Source organism: Panthera pardus, unplaced genomic scaffold (genome assembly GCF_024362965.1).
Source record: "Panthera pardus isolate Hobbes unplaced genomic scaffold, ASM2436296v1 HiC_scaffold_10, whole genome shotgun sequence".
NCBI classification, from domain to species: domain Eukaryota; kingdom Metazoa; phylum Chordata; class Mammalia; order Carnivora; family Felidae; genus Panthera; species Panthera pardus.
The window spans coordinates 109,440,800-109,458,479 of NW_026526655.1; the positions used below are offsets into that span (position 1 = coordinate 109,440,800).

The 17,680-nt window shown below is 53.9% G+C and overlaps 1 protein-coding gene and 1 long non-coding RNA gene across 17 annotated transcripts in view; one reads left to right on the forward strand and one right to left on the reverse strand.

Moving 5' to 3' along the window:
• The window catches only part of BIN1 (bridging integrator 1), a 55,700-nt gene extending 47,200 nt beyond the window's left edge, over positions 1-8,500 (reverse strand). For all 15 annotated transcript variants that reach the window (XM_053909965.1, XM_053909958.1, XM_053909949.1 and 12 more), the window contains exon 1: positions 8,145-8,500. In XM_053909965.1, the coding sequence (XP_053765940.1) occupies positions 8,145-8,228 (84 nt within the window). In that variant the 5' untranslated portion in view covers positions 8,229-8,500. The remainder of the gene's footprint in view (positions 1-8,144) is intronic.
• LOC109278793 (uncharacterized) lies at positions 7,918-11,153 on the forward strand. 2 transcript variants are annotated; one of them, XR_008424969.1, is made up of 5 exons: positions 7,918-8,053; positions 8,496-8,660; positions 9,004-9,040; positions 9,283-9,440; positions 9,704-11,153. It is a non-coding gene; the product is annotated as an uncharacterized LOC109278793 (long non-coding RNA). The 2 variants fall into 2 exon arrangements; XR_008424967.1 differs by lacking the exon at positions 9,004-9,040 and having other exon boundaries at positions 7,924-8,053.
• Positions 11,154-17,680: the final 6,527 nt, after the last annotated feature.

Here is a 17,680-nt window from a genome sequence, read left to right on the forward strand (position 1 = left end):
CAGGGGAAGGACAGCCGGAAAAATAAGCTGAGGGAGCTAGTTCAGTGTGGGTAGAGGCATCTAAAACACGGAGCCAGCAGGGAGGTCCCTACGAAGGTGCCCTGGGAGCCAGGAACAGGGAGCCTTCAGGGGCCCAGAAGGCCTCGGAGCGCTGGCCCAGCACCAGCCGCAAGGAGTCCCTCCCTACGGCCCTGTGGCGCTGTGGCTGGCAGCCGCCCACTCACTCCCAGCCTGTGGGGCGCAACCCAGAGACACTGCGGCCCTAGTGCTGCAGAGGCGGAGGTGGCCGCAGCTCACTGCCCTTGGGGGGGACGGGAGGGGGGGGCCAGTGCATCGCCTCAGGCTTGGACACAGCAGGGGCACAAATGCCCACCCGCAGGGCACCAAGTGGCTCTCAGTGCCCTGAGGCCATCCCCGCAGCCAGGCTCCAACGCCCCCCCACCCATGCTGGGCCCCCAATCCCACCCCATCTGTGCTGCAGTGTGGTTGAAGGTGAGTCCAGGAAGCAGAGGGAGAAGGTCCAGCAAAGAGTACAGCGGGGCTGGGGCTGAGGACAGCAGTTCGCCGGCCCTAACAGCGAGGTCGCGGGTTCAGCAAACCACACAGACCCCCAGGTCAGCGATCCCCAGAGCCTGTGTCACCTAAAAGCTTTCTCAGGTTGGAAGAAGACTCTGGCAGGAGGCCCAGGCCACGTCCTCTCTGGCATCTGGCCTAAAGCCAGGCAGGGCTCCCGAGCAGGGCGCCAGCCCACTCCCGGTTTCTGGGCCCAAGCTCTGCAGCCTCTGGCTCAGGTTCGCCCCGCCATGGTCCTGGGCCATTTTACTGGGGGAGACGGTACTGTGATGCCTGGGTCCCTCGGAATGGCCTGCACGGTGCGGGAGGTGCCCCTCCATCTGACTCCAAGCCCTGAGCTCTAACTCTGGCCTTCTCTGCTCTCTGAAGGCCTGAAATCCTGCAGTCCTGGCTTTCCTACGCCACCCACCCTGCACCCTGAACACTCAGGGCATCTCCCAGGCCTTGGCCAGCCCTGCCTGAGGAATCCACGCACCCATGCAGAAGTTATGCACTGAGCACGTGCCATGTGCTGAGCTGGAGGTGCCACAGCTACCATAGGAGGCGGGACCCACCCTCGTGGAGCAGATATTCTAGGGAGCTTGCCTCAGGCTGCCCTGGGCCAGCCTCAAGCCTGCACCCAAGAGACCTGCCTCCCCACCAGAGCAATTGCTTGGGGCTGGGCAGCAAGGTCCCCCTCCCCCCTCCCACCCCCAGGGGTGGGTAGTAGGTCCCAGACTTTCAGATTCCACTCCAGGAAAAGACCAGCATGTGTGTATGGTCAATTGCATGACTATATCCTCCTCTGTAACATTAAAAAACAACTCTATTAACATCATTTCATAAAAGAAACACTGTTACAATAATACAAACAAAAGTAGACAGAATCTCAGAATAGAGAGTGTCTCTTTATACTGAATGAACTGGATACAGCTTTTATATTTGGGAAAACACACACGCTCACATAAATACACACCACATTGCCTCGTTAGTCCTTATTTGCATGCAGAAACTCTTGCTTTGGGCTACATCAGGAAACCTCCGGCAGTTTCCACACCCCAGAGCCCACCACACGTCCCAAAAGAGTGAAGGTCACACCCCAAGTGTACGGCTAGACAGAGGGGACAAGAGCCCCCAAAACTCATTTAATGGGAAAGGAAGAAGGTCTTGGGGATCCAAATCTGTCAGATGATCCACCTGATAGACAAGGCCTTCCTGGTCAGGAGGGGTCAGGAGGGGTCACTAGAGATGCACTTCTCATTTCACATCTCTGCCAGACACCTGGTAACCCAGATAGTTGACCAGGAGAGCCCGTGGGCAAGTCATACGACTGCTGGGCCTCAGTGTTTTGATCTGCTGAATGGGAATCATAATGACCTCACCTGGTTGCAGTGGAGATGAGAGTTTTCACCAAGCACCTGGCACTCAGCAGGTACACAGTAAACCATGGCTGTTATTATCAAGTTAATATTTGACCAACTCTTCCCTCGGAGCAAGAAGAGGCCTGCCTTTCCCTTTTCAACTGCCCAGCCCTGACCCCTGTCAGCCCTTAGCATGGAGTCCGTTTTGCCTGAAGTGAGTGACCTCTTTGGGAGGTGACAGCCCCTTTGGGGAGGCACCAACACCCCTAGGTGTCAGCCAGTTCCCACGAGGGTGTCCCATCCACAGCACAAGACCAGCTCCTTTGGGGAATGGCGAGCCCAGTGCATTTAATCTGCACAGCACCCCGCAAGGCACACACCCCGATACCAAGGGAGGGAACAGACTCCAAGAGGTCAATGAGTCTTGCCCACGGGCAGTAATGCTAGGGAGAGATTCAGACTCAGCTTTCTAAAAAGTCTTACAAGCACCCACCCCCAAGTCTGGGTCATCTTTGGTGCCTCCCTCCTCCTCTTTCAGTGGCCCCTCTGACCCCCTCATTCTACATTCCAAACCCAGAGCCCCTGCCCCGCTTCCAAGCTGCCCGGGCCTGTCCTCCGTCAGTGCCCTGCTGAGCAGTTTTAGCATGGGCATCCTTTCCTTTGCGCTTTTAGTCCCAAAAAGAAACTCTTCCCAAAGAGTCTTTAGAGAAACACAACATCCAAGGGTGACATCTAATGGAAAGACTTCCTCCTCCAGGTGCCCTCTTACCTGGAGCCCAGAAGCTTCCAGTCAGCCTCTCCCTGGTCAATCCCTTGCACTGTGTGAGAGCCCATGTTCACATCCACACCTGAGTCCTCAGCAGTGGTAACTAGGGGATGTTCGGGAAACGCTGAGCCCAGTTCTCAGAACCCACTCCACCTGCCAGTACATGTTTGTTTCTTTACCGTCTCCCCAAGCTAGAATGTCAGCTCCCTGAGGGTGGGGCTTGGTTTTGCTCAGCCCTGTACCCCCTGTCCCTAGAACAGTGCCCAACACATGGTGGGTGCTCAATGTTCCTTCCATGAATTAAAGAACGGATGAGCAACCCCCCTCACTTTACTGATGGCCAAAGTGAAGAAGCCCAGAGAGGGGGAATAACTTACCCAGGGCCACCGAGTTTATCTGTAGGAGAGTTGATATTCACTCCAGAGCTGATTCCCTCCCCTGCCGCCGGCTGCCCCTCTAAACACACACACACACACACACACACACACACACACACACACACACACAGGCATGCACACACACGCACACCGCACACCATCATAAGCCCTGATCATCTAAGGGCTCAGCAGGGATTAGCTGTCTGTAGAGGCCTGTAATGGACACTCACAGGGAGAAGGTTGGGAAGCAGGCCTAGGCAGGGACGGCAGGCTCCAGGGTGGCCTCACTGTACTGCCCTGCCCCACAGAGCTGGCATTTAGTGAGCACTTGCTATGTGCTGGGCACCATCCAAGGCTTTACTCTCCAACACAAATAAGCGCAGAGGAACCATTATTACCACACTTTATAGATGAAGGTCCTGCCGCTTGCCCAAGGTCCTATAGGGAAACCAAGGATTGCCTGCCTGCCAAGCCCATGCAGACTGCCTTTTTGACATGCTCCTGTAGTCTCTTCTCCTGTAGTAAGAAAGAGGCCTAACACTGAGGGGCGGACCCAGGGATTCTAGAAACTCATGGAAAAAGAACAATGCAAGGCCTGGCCTTAGGTTCCGGCAGGATGGAGGGACAGAAACATTCTCTTCACATCGTGAAAGTCACACAGCTTGTAAGGGACAAGCTGAATCCAAACTGCCTGGTCCAGGGAAAGGGACGTGGTCAGCGAGCTGCTGGCCTCCTGTGCTCACTTTCACCCCATACCTCAGCCCACAAGGACCCTCCCAGAACACCCTCCGTGCCCCACGTAGCCCAGTGAGCACATCCTTGTCTGCAGGCCCCTGGGCAAAACGGCCTTTGCCTAATTCTGAGTCCTGCCATGAGCCAGCAGGGCTCTGCTGAGTGGGGACCCAGCTCACCCCCAGGCCCCAGCCCAGCCAGGACCCCCAGAGCTCAGGGAAGTCTGGAGGCCATGCTTCCAATCTTTCCGTGCCCACGTTCCCTAGCCAAATGTCCTGAGCCCCTATAGACATGCTCCCAGAGATGATGCCTGGTTCAGGAGCCTTCCATCCAGTGGGTGAACCATCTCCATCAATAATTCAGGTTCAGGGACAAGCTGCTCCAAGGGTAGGCGGGTACAAAAGCCTTGTGCAAACTCAGAGGAAAGAGACACAGAGCAGGCAGATAGGGAGAGGCCAAGGAACAGGCGACATGGGGCAGGGTGTGGGCACAGACAAAAGAGAGGGGAGGAAGAGTCCTCAGACACCCAGGGACAGAGCGATGGACACCAAGATGAGGAAAGAGAAATGCAGAATGTGAAGGGAGGGGAGCAATGGGTGGCTGGGGCCTGGGGAAGGGGGGAGGTGAGAGGGGGCTGGGAGGCACCCGGGTAGGCCCCACTCCCAGGGCACCTGCTCCTCCCTATGGCACGGCTCTTCTTACGGCTGCCGTGAGGATAAAGACTGGTCATACAGGCCTGGCTCCAGCTGAGGCTAACACAGCCACTTTGTTGGGAGACCTTGACCACCAGGCAAGTGTGGTGCCATCGGGGCCATGTGTCAGGGTCCTATAAATAACTGCCGCACCTTCCACTCTGACTTGCCAGCCCTGGGCCCTGCCCTCTCCCAGCTGGGCCTCCCCATTCCCAGCAGGCTCTAGGCGGCCTAGGGGGACAGAGTGCATACTCCCACCCCCTGCCGGAGCCTCCTTCCTTGTGCTCATCAGCAGCCCCAGCTCTGCCAGCACACAGCCTCCCTCAAGCACACCGCTCTGCTCTGTGAGGACGCCTGAGCAGTAGGCCTCAGGGGCAAGCAGGCCAGGTTCCACCCCCACCCCAGCTGTCCCTTCTCCCCCACCATCCCCTCCCCCAAGGGGCCCAGCCCGCCAACCTCTAATCCTCTGTCATCTGACCCGGGCTCCACCCTACCTTTGGCTCTGTCCAGCCACCCTACTGAGGCCCAAAAATGGACGCAATGGGAAGGTGACCTCATGACACCCCCAGGCCGAGCTCCAGGCACACGGTCTGCACCCCAGCCCTCTGGGGCAGCCGGCGGCTGGGAGGTGAGCAGTGTCACTGCCAAGCTCAGACCCTGCTGGCCCCTCCGATATACGCTTACGCCATCCTCATGACCAGAGGCCACAGGACCTTACAACAGTAAGCTCCACGGCAGTCAAAGCCAGCACAGCCCACTCCCCACGGCACCCTCGGCGGGGCCCAGGGCCAGGCACACAGCACATGCCAAGGCAGAATTTGCTGAACGAGGAGCACACAGCACAAGTCAGCCCACCCACAAGCCTGCATCAGGACTCCCAGGCCAAGCCCTCAAATGCCCTTGTTTGTTCATACATAGTCACTGTACCTCCGCCAGGGCCAGGTGAACATTTGGGTGCACACGCAGGTCTGCTCTCCCCTCAGGGACAGCACCCAGACCAGCGACCCAGGGATGGGGGAGGGTGAGATGGGTAACGCCAAGCCAAGACCCATGCAGAGACCCACTAGGCTGGGGGCACAGGAGAGCTGGCTCCGTAGGCACCAGAGGGCAAGCAAGGAAACTTGAGCACACTGTCACCCTCGGAGTCCTGCTGGATGTTTGGGCTGGGAGTGGATGTGGGGAAATCGGGAAAGAAGAAAAGGAGAGATGGGGCCCTTGAACCTATGCGGATACAATCTAGGCCCTCCCCCCCAGCTACTGCTTGTCCCTGACCAGGAGATGCCCTCCTAGGGCAACCGGACAGCTGGAACTGTCCCCATCATTCACTGATATGGCAGAGTCCAGGTGGGGGAAGGGCGGGGGGGGGGGGGGTGCCTGTGAGACCACTGACACTGTGAATTAGACATGGTCCTGAAGACCACCAGCAGATGACACACTCTGAACCACAGGAGGGCAAAGGGGAGATGCATCAGGCTTCTGGGAAGGGGGTACCTCGGCAGGGCCCACAAGGGAGGGGACTGAAGGAAGGCTACTCTCTGGCTTCCGATGGGGGGAGGGTCTCCTCACCAGTGCCTGAGGGCCAGAACACAGGCAGCACTCAACAACTCTGGTCGCTTAGAGCCCAGGCTTGGGCAGTGCCAGCCCTTGGCCAAGGCCAGCACCCATGGCTGACCAGCTGTCAGCCAACTGCCCATGCCACAAAACAGGAGCCGAAGAGGGAGGGGTGGCAGCTCAGTGGGGTCAGTAATGACATACTGCCACTTACAAGGAGGGGACACAGGTCATGCCTGCTGTCTCTGAAGTTACTGAAAGACACTGCTGCAGAGACAAGGCAAACCAGGACAAAGGGGACACCAAAAGAGCCAAGGGGAGCTAGGGAGGAATAGGACGTCAGTGGAGTGGGGGCGGGGACCTGGTCTCAGCTAACCTTCTGCTTCCCATTCATCTTTCCCAGCCCCTCAGCAGCAGGAAGTAGGCTTAGCCCAGAGCTGCCGGCTCCAGGCACCTAGATGGATTACCCAGTCTAGGGCGAGAGAGGGGGGAGGGGGAGGAAGCAAGGGCAGAAGCATCTGCCCCTCCACCCCCACCGACGCTCATAGAAGCCTTCCCAGCTTCCCCCCCCCCCCCCCCCCCCGCCCCACACACACACCAGCTATCTGCGGTGCTCTAATCCCTCCCCCCGCCCGGGGCCCGGAGGGGGGGTGGTACAGCTGCTGGGGCCAGGCCAGATCTGGAGACTGGCTGAGGGCCCTAACCTCCACACACACCCACCTATCTCCTTAGCCTGGGACCTTAAGGATGAGCGACGGGACTTAGGGAGGCGCCCGGGAAGCTCTAGCCGCCGTCCCCCCCCCACCCCCCCCCCTCCCGGCCCCAATCACGTGGCCGCATCCTTAGGGAGCCCCGCAGGTCTTAGCTGCAAAAGTCATTGTTTATAAACAGCCACAGCCAGGCAGGGGAAGGCCGACCGGTCCCCAGATTCCTCCTCTCGGCTGAGCGTCGGGCGGGAGAGAGGGCTGACTCCGCTGGGGGGCACTGGGGGACCACCCCGGCTGGACCACGGATTCTACAATCCTAGATTTCAGAGTCCGAGGCGGCAGGGGAAGTGGCGTCAGCAGCTGGCGTGATCCAATTCAATGAACCAGAGGTGGCTTGGGAGGGAAAAGTGAGCGCGCGCGGACCCCTGCCCCCGGGTCCCGCACGTCCGGCACGGTCAGGGAGCCGCGGGAAGCCCCAGCTCCGTCCCCCCTCGCCTGCTGCCCGCTGCCCTGGGCGCCGAGGGGTCGGGTTTCCTGAGGCGCCCTCCACGCCCCCCGGCTTAGCCCCAGCTCCTTCGAGCCAGCTCCCCACCCAGGTGGTGGGCTCCCAAAACCGGAGCCACCACCCCCTCCCCAGCCGCCGGAAACGCCAAGCCGGGGCTGGAGCAGGAGCACCTCCCCGAGGGGCGCGCAACGCCGTGCTCCCTGAGGGCCGGGCGGGAGCGGCCAGGCCGCGGGCACCTCTCGGCAAAGGAAACTCGATCCCTCCTGCGGCCGGCGGGGACAGAAGGTGGAGAGGCGGGCGGGGAGGAGGGAACGGAGGGCGTAGGAAGCGCCCAGAGGCCTGGAGAGCGAGTGCTCCAGCACCCGCGGGCCTCGGGGCAGCCTCGGGATTCCCGGAGCACGGCGGCCCTGGGGGACGGGTAACAGGCTCCCTCCTTCCCCCTGGAGCCGGCCCCGCCCGCGTGGCTCGCGTGGGGCTGAGGGGCTAGGGGCGCCACCCAGCCTCCCAGCCTCCCGGCCCTCGGTCTCCAACGTTGGGTTTACTGGACCTCGCGCCCCGAGAAGAGCGTGGGCCGCCTCTTCTCTGCAGACAGGCGGAGGAGATACAAAGCGGGTTGGGGGGGGGGGGGGGGGAACGAGGGCGGGGGGGGGGGGGGGTTGAGGGGACAGCTGCGCCCTCTCCTGCCCCTGCCGGGGGTGGGGAGACAAGACGCGGACCGGAGGGGGCGCCCAGACCGCTGGGGGCTGCAGCCCGTGGATCCCCGAAGACTCCCAGCAGCGGTCGTCCGGAGGTGACAGGGCCTGATCCCGGGTGAGGACCAGCCCCTGGGGGTGAGGGGTTAGGGGGAGGGAGGGGACAGGTGGCCCGGACCGCGCGGAGGCCGGGGATCTGGCTCCCTCACCTTCTCCTGCGCGCGCGTGAGCTTCTTCTGCACGTTGCTGGCGATCTTCCCTGCGGTCACCCCCTTGCTGCCCATCTCGGCCATCGTGGCTCAGGCCTCGCCAGGCGGCGGGCGCCGATCTCCCAGCCCCCAGCCCCCGGCCGCGCGTCCGGCCCCGGCTCCGGCTCCACGCCGCTCTCTCGACAGCCGAGCCGACTGACGGAGGCGGAGCGTTAGCCCGGCGAGCGAGCGAGCGACGCGGGGACCCGGGGAGGGACGGACCGAGGGAGGGGCGGGGAGGAGGGGCCGGGCCTCGGGCGGCGGTCAGCGCCCCCCGCCCGCCCCCTGCGGACCAGACTCTGCCTTTTAAAGGGCCTCCGCGGGCGCCGGAAACCTCGGCAGACCCGGAGCGAGGGGAGGTGCGCGAGGGCGCCCGGTGCTGCGGCGAGCGGGTCTCCCGGGGCACTCCGAAGACACTGCCCCGGGGCGGAGACGAAGACGCCGTCCTCCCGGGACAAGAGACCAGCCTGAGAAAGGGTGCGTTCCAAAACCAGAGGTTAAGGGCGGCGATCGGGGCGCGTCCCCGGGATCGGGGAGCCCTGGCCTGGAGCGCGCGGCGGGAACCCGCTCTCCAGCTCTGGGTTTGGCTCTGGCCTGGCGCAGGACGCTCGGCCTCGTCCTGGCCTATAGACTCACCAGTTTTCACCTGGGTTCTGGGGGGGGGCCCTCTAGGACATCTTCACATCTCTGTCCTTGGCACCTAGTCCCATGCCTACAAAGCGCGCTGTTTTCCCATTTGCCAATAATTATTACTGTAATAACAACTGACCATTAACTGAGCACTTACTGTGTGCCTGGCACTCGGCTGTCTCCTGAACAGGCGGTATAGCTTCCAGTCTCCACAACAGCCCTATGAGGTAGGTGCTGTTATCATTCCCATTTGACAAATGGGCGCAGAGAGGCCTGGAACCAAATCTCTGGTTCTGCCTTCCAGGCTCTCTACCACTATATACTACTGGGCTGCCTTCTCTTCTGTGAGGCGGGGAGGGGGATGATTAATGATCGTTATTCAAAGAGAAGATAAGGTTATTGCTAACTAGCTTTGCCAACAAATCAATGACACTTGTTCGAGATTTATAAATATGTGTTGAATCTACAGATCCCACTCACACCCCTTCCCCAAATTATGTCAGAGGCTATAAAGGATGCCACAGCCCTATGCTGCCCTGGAGGCCAGGGCACCGCCCTGCAAGGTTTCTCAGGCACCGAAGGCTGAGCTGAGTAGAGAGAGGAGTCCTGGACGCCCTGTTGAGGCGGGTGGACAGGTGCCAGGGCAGAGGTCCCTGGGAGGCTCCCAGAAGCAGGAAAGGCTTTGGAGACCATACACCAAGCCCCGCCCCCATATAAATGGAGAAACTGAGGCCCAGGAATAAAAGGTTTTCACTTCCCTCTGCATGGAAGGCCTCCTGTACTCTGGCCACTCCTCCTCCTTCTTCTTCCCATTACTGCTCAGTGCCCATAAGGGATGATCTTAACCAGTCCTCCCTCCTGGCTTATTACCACTCCTATTTTGCAGAAAGACAGACTGGGGATTGCAGCAACTGAAGATCACAAGAGAGAAGCAGATATCCAAACCCTGGTCTTCCTGCACTAAAGCCCTCAGCTGATACACCGAACTGCGTCCCAGAAAAACCACCAAGCACTGCACAAATGGAAAGCATTTTGTCAAAATTATGATTATAAACTCATGCCCGATTCATGAGTTACAAAAACAAAACGTAAACAGCACAGCCTGAGTTGTTAAAGCGACTTTTTTCTAAAAGCTCAACGTGCTTTCACTTCATGGTCTCTCTTCTCCTAATTTTATGATTGTCGTTTTTCTAACCGTTCTCTAAGAGCGCTGTCTCCCAACACTCCTCGGAGGAAAGGAGGAAATAAGCAGAAGTCAAACCATATTACAATCAGTTCCCAGGGAACAGTGGGAGATTGTGCTTCGCTGGGCTTTGGTGTTGCAAAATATCACTTGACAAAAAAATTGGAAGCAACTTAGATGGTTATCAGCAGGATGGAGTCAGCTAGGGGATCATTCTAAACAACCATCCAGAGATGTAGCAACATGAAAATAATGCTTACAGTATAGTTGTGAGCAAAAAGGAGAAGACAAAAAACACTGTGCATGCACTCTGTCCTTGCAACCACTAAAAATAAATATAAGTGCTCGTGATCCAAGACTCAAAAGGACCATGCACAAAGGAAACAGGCTTTGTTTAAGGTCGAGAGATTATGGCTGATTTTTTCCTCTTAATTTCCTAAATATTCTACAATATACTATATGGCCTTAATAACTAAACACACGCATAGCTGTATCTTTAAACGTGATAATCCTTTTTTTTTAATGTCTATTTATTTTTGAAAGACAGAGACAGAGTGTGAGTGGGAGAGGGGCAGAGAGAAAGGAAGAGACAGAATCGGAAGCAGGCTCCAGGATCTGAGCTGTCAGCACAGAGCCTCACGTGGGGCTAGAACTCATCAACTGTGAGATTGTGACCTGAGCCGAAGTTGGAAGCTTAGCAGACAGTGCCACGGAGGCACTGAGACACCCCTAAACATGGCAACTCTTAATGTGATATCTACATTGGAAAAACTTTTTTAAACACAAAGGCATTGGAAGATCTACTGAAATAAACAATGCTAGTTTGAGAGTACATAGAAATTTAAATGTTTTAAACTTCAAAAACTACTATTAACACCTAAGGTTAAAAGTTTGGAAGGACATACTCCAAAAATGTTAGTCACGAGTCCAAGGGGTAGGAATGTAGGAGATTTTTACTTTCTTCTTTATGATTTGCTATAATGTCTGATTTTCTTTACCATGATAGCCCATTGTTTTCACGATCACAAACAAAACACTAAGATCCACTATAACTGGGCAAATGGCACAGATGGACAATTCACAAAATCGGAGTTTCAAATGATCAATTAACAGGTTTTTAAAAAAAAAAGCGTTTATTAAATCAACGAATTATATCATTCCTGCCTCTACTTTCATCAAATCGGCAAATCATTTTTTAAACTACATTACCTACAGCCAGAGAGACAGGCACTCACACAAACTGCTTCTGAGATTATGACAGATACTGGAATTTCCAGAAAGCAGTCTTGTAATATGTATTAAGAACCATCAAAATGTCTATATTCTTTAGGGCGTCTGGGTGGCTCAGTCGGTTCAGCGTCAGACTTTTTTTTTTTAACTTTTTTTAATGTTTATTTGTTTTTGAGACAGAGAGAAACAGAACATGAACAGGGGAGGGGGAGAGAGAGAGGGAGACACAGAGTCCAAAGCAGGCTCCAAGCTCTGAGCTGTCAGCACAGAGCCCGATGTGGGGCTCGAACTCACGGAGTGTGAGATCATGACCTGAGCTTAAGTAGGACGCTTAACCGACTGAGCCACCCAGGCACCCCAAGCATCAGACTCTTGATCTCTGCTCAGGTCACGATCTCATGGCTAGGTGCCTGAGATCAAGACTCACAGTTTGTGAGGTTGAGGCCCACACGTCGGGCTCTGCGCTGGCTCCAGGCACCCCAGAGACTGCTTGGGATTCTCTCTGCCTGTATGTCTGCCCCTCCCCCACTTCCTCTCGCTCTCACTCTCAAAATAAATAAATAAACTTTTAAAAATGCCTGCATCCTTCAATCTTTGAATTTCAAGTCTAGGAAATAACTTGAAATTTTAGCAAAGCTTTAATCATCCAGATGTTCGTCACCTTAATTGTAATAATGCAAAATTACTATTTTGGCATGTTCACTGTTTATTGTTTGCTCCCTCTCTCACTCTCCAAACGTTGTCAGCACCTACTAAATGCCAGTGCTGGGCTGGGCTCTGCAGAAACAGTGGTGGGTGCAATGGAGCCCCTCTTCCAGGAGTGTGCCACACCAGGGACAGGAGGGGTTCTGGGAACGGCCTGGGAGGCTCTTTGAGGGAGGGATGTTACAGACCTGAAGTGGGCATTGGCCCGAGAACGAGGAGGGCACCTGATGCCTAGCAGAGCCCTCAAACATCCAGGCAGGAACAAATCAACAGACAAGCAAATATGCAACATATTATGGGCTGCCTTTCCCTCTGCCCCTTCAGGGCCCAGGTCTCCCGCCCCCTGTGTCTCCCCAGCTCTGTGCAGAAGACCCTGGGGGCCCAGCTGTCCAGCTCACTCCCAGACCTCTGCACAAAGGCCTATTACCAGCTGCAATGAACTAAACTCTGGTGTAGCCATGCATACAATGTCTGCGGAAACAGTGATTCCCAAGTTTTTTTGTGATGGGGAAATGCTGCTAATGTGTTGCTAACAGAGTAAGGCAGGATATTACATTGTATAACAGCAACGGCTAACTGCTGGGTGTTGATTATCTCTGGGTAGAGCGATTTCGGGGTGAGGATTTTTTTCTCCCTTTTTTATTTTCCCAATTTTGTGCACGTACTATTTTTGTCATCAGAAAGAAAAGCTATGGAAAATACAAATTGAAACGAGGAAGCTGTCCCTGGGGCGCTGGTTGGGAAACCACAATATGGCAGAGTAGAAAGACTAAACACAAACGCAGACCGTGTGTCCTGTGCCTGCACCTCTGAACCGTAAGGTCTGGGGAAGTGATTTTGCGAATTAGGAAAGATGCAGGCAAGCAAAGTGCCTTCTCTCCCTTCCCTTGGAGAGAAAATAACACCGCCCTCATGTTTTCCTTCTGTTCTTCAAGAATTGAATAGGGGGCCCTGCTCTAGCACCATGACAACTATCATCATCCATCATCATTATCATCCTATCTTACGAAGCAAGATTTTTTGCTTATATTCTTATGACTGTCAGAAGAATCCTGTGTTCTACAGCAGTAGGACATTTTTGCCCTTGTTATATAACAATCAGGACTCAGAGAAGACAGGATGCATTTACCCAAAGGCCCGGGGCACAATGTAGGTCCAAAACTGAGATCAGTCAGCACCTGGCCATCCCCAGTGACTGGAATGGACCAGCTTCCTACCTCTCTCCTGGGACAGCAGGCTTCATCTCCTAGAGAAACAGGAAGAATCCAGAAGAATCTACAGGCAGAACAAGAAGGGGATTTGTCTGTCCAGAAACATTATTTCAGGCAGCACATGTGTGATGCACATCCAAGAAAGGCTCCTTGACAGATTACCCTCACTCCCTCTCACATGTAAAATGCCACCAGGACATTGTGGGAGGGGCAGGTAGTTCTGGAGTCAGAGGTCAGGTTCTCCATTGACCACTTTTCCATCCTTGGCTATAGGATTTAAACTATTCAAGCCGCCTCTGTAATACAGGGGTAAATTATACTCGTTAAGTAATTGTGAAAATGATGAACATTATCCATAAAGCCCCTGGGATATCAGAAGTGACAACATAGACAGTGGCTGTATACAGTGGATGGCAGATGCAGTCAATGTGGTCTGCTCAGATAATTGACCTACTTCTTTAGGGACTCCGTCCTTGTTTGGTGTGAACTGATGCAACCTTGCCCCTTGCGCCATGATGTGTACATAGCCCAGGTGAGCTGCCCACTCACCCCAAAGCCATAGCAATTGGCTCAAGGATGTGCACATGACCCAAGCAGAGCCACTCAGACTTCCCTGGACATGAAGGGATATATGCCCATAGGAAAGGAAAGTTCCTCTTTCCGGGAGAGTTGCTAAGATTGGGGGAGTGTGAATCTAGAGTCTCCAGGGGCCAGCTTGCCCATCAGGTGGATGATCCTGCCTATAAGGTGAAATCAACAGGAGTTGAGAGTTGGAGAGATGGGGACAGAGGAACAGAGACAGAGGGACAGAAGTAACAAAATTGTTTGAGAACTTGGTTCCAGTCAGGCTTGAGCCCTCCAGCTGTCTAGCTATGCCAACCAATACATCTTTCTCTTATTAAAGTCAATTTGAGGTCATTTACAATCAAGAGTCATGGCTAGTGTATGTTATCATAATAATGCCCTTCTGAGAGGCAACTCTAATGACTCCCTGATGTGTATTCAAGTGAGAGTTTCTCTGAAGTGCCTCTAACTGGTCTGTCTGAATTAATATAGACCAAAGGGGGTTGGAGAGGCAGATTACATTGACGGTAGACATAAACCAGGGCTGTCCTGGGCAAATCGGGACATATGAGTACTAGTGATAGGATAGGAATCAAGAATAAAGGTGGAAAAGGAGATTAAACACATATAGTTCACAATCTGTGCTCAATCTGGTGCTGAACACTGACATCTATCCACTGTCCAGGCCTATGAGCCATAATTGAAAAGATCCTTGCAGAAATGGGAGAGTGATATTCCAGAGGACCTTCTGAGAGAAGACCTGTCCCAGGCTTTGCCTCCTCGCCCCCAAACCTACCACCCTAGATGTTGAGCTCCATTCTTGATCGTATTTAACCAGGCCCTGCAGGAAGGAGTCCGGAGAGTAGGCCCGTCACTGGGCCACCAACTGGCTGCAGGATATTGCCAAGGCTTCTGGAAACAAGAAAGAACCAGCAAGAACCAGCTACTCCCTTTTGCCACCAGCAAATGAAGTCTCCAAAAGCAAAACAAAACTTTTAAGATAATCAACTTGCTTGGGGTACCTGGGTAGCTCAGTCGGTTAAGCTTCCAACTCTTGATTTCAGCTCAGGTCATGATCTCTAGGTTCATGGGTTCAAGCCCTGGGTAGGGCTCTACACTGACAGTGGGGAGCCTGCCTGGGATCTATGCCTCTCCCGCACATGTGTGCGTGCGCTCTCTCTCTCTCTCTCTTTCTCAAAAATAAATAAACACATATTTAAACAACAAAAAGATAATCACCTGTGTTTCGCCTCCATATCTTTAAACCTTTTTTTGTCCTGTGTGCTGTCTATGGTGTGGCCCGAATGCAGTACAGCAAGAAAATGACACCATCGTAAGCTCAGAGCCAGAAGGCCAGGCTCTGCCACCATTAGTCATGTGACCTTGGGCCAGTCACTGCCTGCAGCTTCTAAGTGGGGCAATAATACGCGCCAAGCAAGGCTGTTGTTGAGAATTAGAGGTAACAGGCCCCCTGGCCCAGGGCTCAGTGTCCTCGATAAATGGCAGTTACTATTATGACATGCCGGCCCACAGGCTAGGGACAGTGCCTCTCAGTTCATCTGGTCTGTGGCCCTCCCCGTGGTGAGAAGCAGCAGGCTGACCTTTGCCAGCTTTACAGCCGGGCAAATAGAGGCGCCAAAAAGCAAACAGCCCTTTGCCCAGCCTTCCTTCAATAAATCACTGCTGACTTCCTTTAGGAATAAGATTCCAGCCTTTGGAAATGCTCACTGGAAATTTACTAGCATTTCCTTTGTATTATCTGTGGAAAAAATGGTTTCCCCCACAAAGTGCAGGGACGAAATGGCATATGTATGTTTCTAGGCATATCTATGATATAGCAAACTAACAAGCTAGGGGACTCTTAGGAGGACTGGACAGTCCCTTGAAACCAGGCTTCCCATACACATCACCAGGTGACCTTTGAGACAAGCCTTTTCAGGGCATGTACAAAAGCCTTGCAAGTGTTGGCATCCTGAAATGCTTGTGAAACTATCCTCAGAGCACGGTTTTCAGTACAGTGATGTTCCTCAAGATAGGTGAAACAGTGAAAAGTGGGAAGCAGCCTGAATGTCCAAGCATGGCTTGGTTAAATAAGTACCTATCTAAATTTTGGCACCTCGATATTTTGAATATTAAACTCCCATTAAAAATTGATAAATGGGACTTCCTCACAATTAAAAAAATCCGCTTTTCCAAAGATACTATTATGAAAGTGAAGAAGTCACCCAGTCGGATAAAAACTCCTCGTGACACATACGAGCAAAGGACTCGTACTGCAAATATAGAAACAACTGCTGTAGCTCAGTGACAAGAGGGTGAACAGCCCATGTTAACAAATAACAAGAAAGAGCCAGGCAAATGATTTGAAGAGACGTTTCACCAAAGATGGCAAAACACACATGAGAAAATGCTACACTTCATTGGTTTTTAGGGAAATGCAAATTAGAAAACCACGTATACACACACACTCACATATACACACACACACACACAAATGGCTAAAATGGAAATGACTGACAATGCCAAATGTTGGTGAAGAAGCAGAACAACTAGAACACCATCGGCCGCTTCGCCCCGTATGCCAGATTCCTCCTTTCTTGACGACAAATTTTCCCCTATCGTCTTTTGCTCCTGTCCACTCTACTCAAGTTCATCATGTGTACCTGAAACCTAACTGTGCCTTGCTGAGTGTTTTGCCCCTGAGCATCCCTGTGGCTGTGAGCAGACACCTGGGTGGGGCAGAGATGCCCGACTGGTGTCACCCTTGTCCAGACAGGCCGTCATGTGTGCCGAGGCCTTGAATGTACTCTTCCCAAAGACACACATGCACATGCCACCAGACCAGCTCTTCTCCCCTGTGTCTTCACCTGACCACCTGGCTGCCCCTCATCACTCTTCAGACCCAGCTCACAGGTCATCTCCTCCAGAAAGTCATCCTTGACTCATCTGACTCAGGCAGGGATCAGTGACCCTCCTCTGTGCCTCCCTGCACCTGCCTTTCTCCACACCCGGCACCTCCCAAACGTCATTCTGTTATTGTGGGGGGAAGTCACATTAGTACCCAATTCTTGACTCTGACAGTGAGTAGGGATGCACACACTGTGTCCCTCCTGGCCTGGTGGTGGAGGAGGTTATGCTTGTTTGTGGGGAAGAATCTTTTTTTTCTCAGACTGTAAGTCAAGAAATGACAACCTCCTGCACAGAACTGGGGTTGCCTTTGAGTGGAGGCTACGCTCTGTTTGAGAACCACAACCCTCAACAGGTGCCCTGGGGGGGGCAAGGACTGGGTCTAGGTAACTCTGACCTCTGCTACTCTCCATGAAGCATAGATAAGACTCTCAGCACATAGCTGCTAGAATGTTGCCACTGCTCCTGGCTCTGGACATAGTCCACCCAAGGCATGGTCAGCAAAGGCATTTGGCACCAATGGGTGGAGACCTACCTGCAGCTGGTGTCTTGTAAGTGGGCAAGCGGCATTCAATCACAGTCACCGCCTTTCTGCCTTCACATATGTCCCACCCATGTCACTTCCTCTCTCTCTTTTACTGACATTTGCTGCATTAAGTATGCTGCATTTGCCTATGGTTTTATAAGTCACTGGTCATGTTTAATTCACTTATTTCCTGCTGACCTGCATTGCTTCTAAAGCCAGCTTCTACCAGCCCAGCCTAGTTCCTGGCCCCAGGAGCTGGTAGCAGAACCAAGGGCATGGCCGAGCCCTGATTGGTGGCCCTGCGGGTGACGGGTGCCGCAGGGCAGACAGTGATGCACATTCACAGAGTGCAGGTGGCCAACATCACTCCTGCCATGAAATCATGTTTCTTGCATTTTATATTTTACGGAGTGGAACACAGGACATAATAATAGTTTTTTGTTCATTCTAAGTAAACATCTGACAATGTCCAATTCAATGGCTCCTGCTCCCAAAACACAATGCTTTCTTAAATCAAAAATGACTGAGGGGAGTCTGGGTG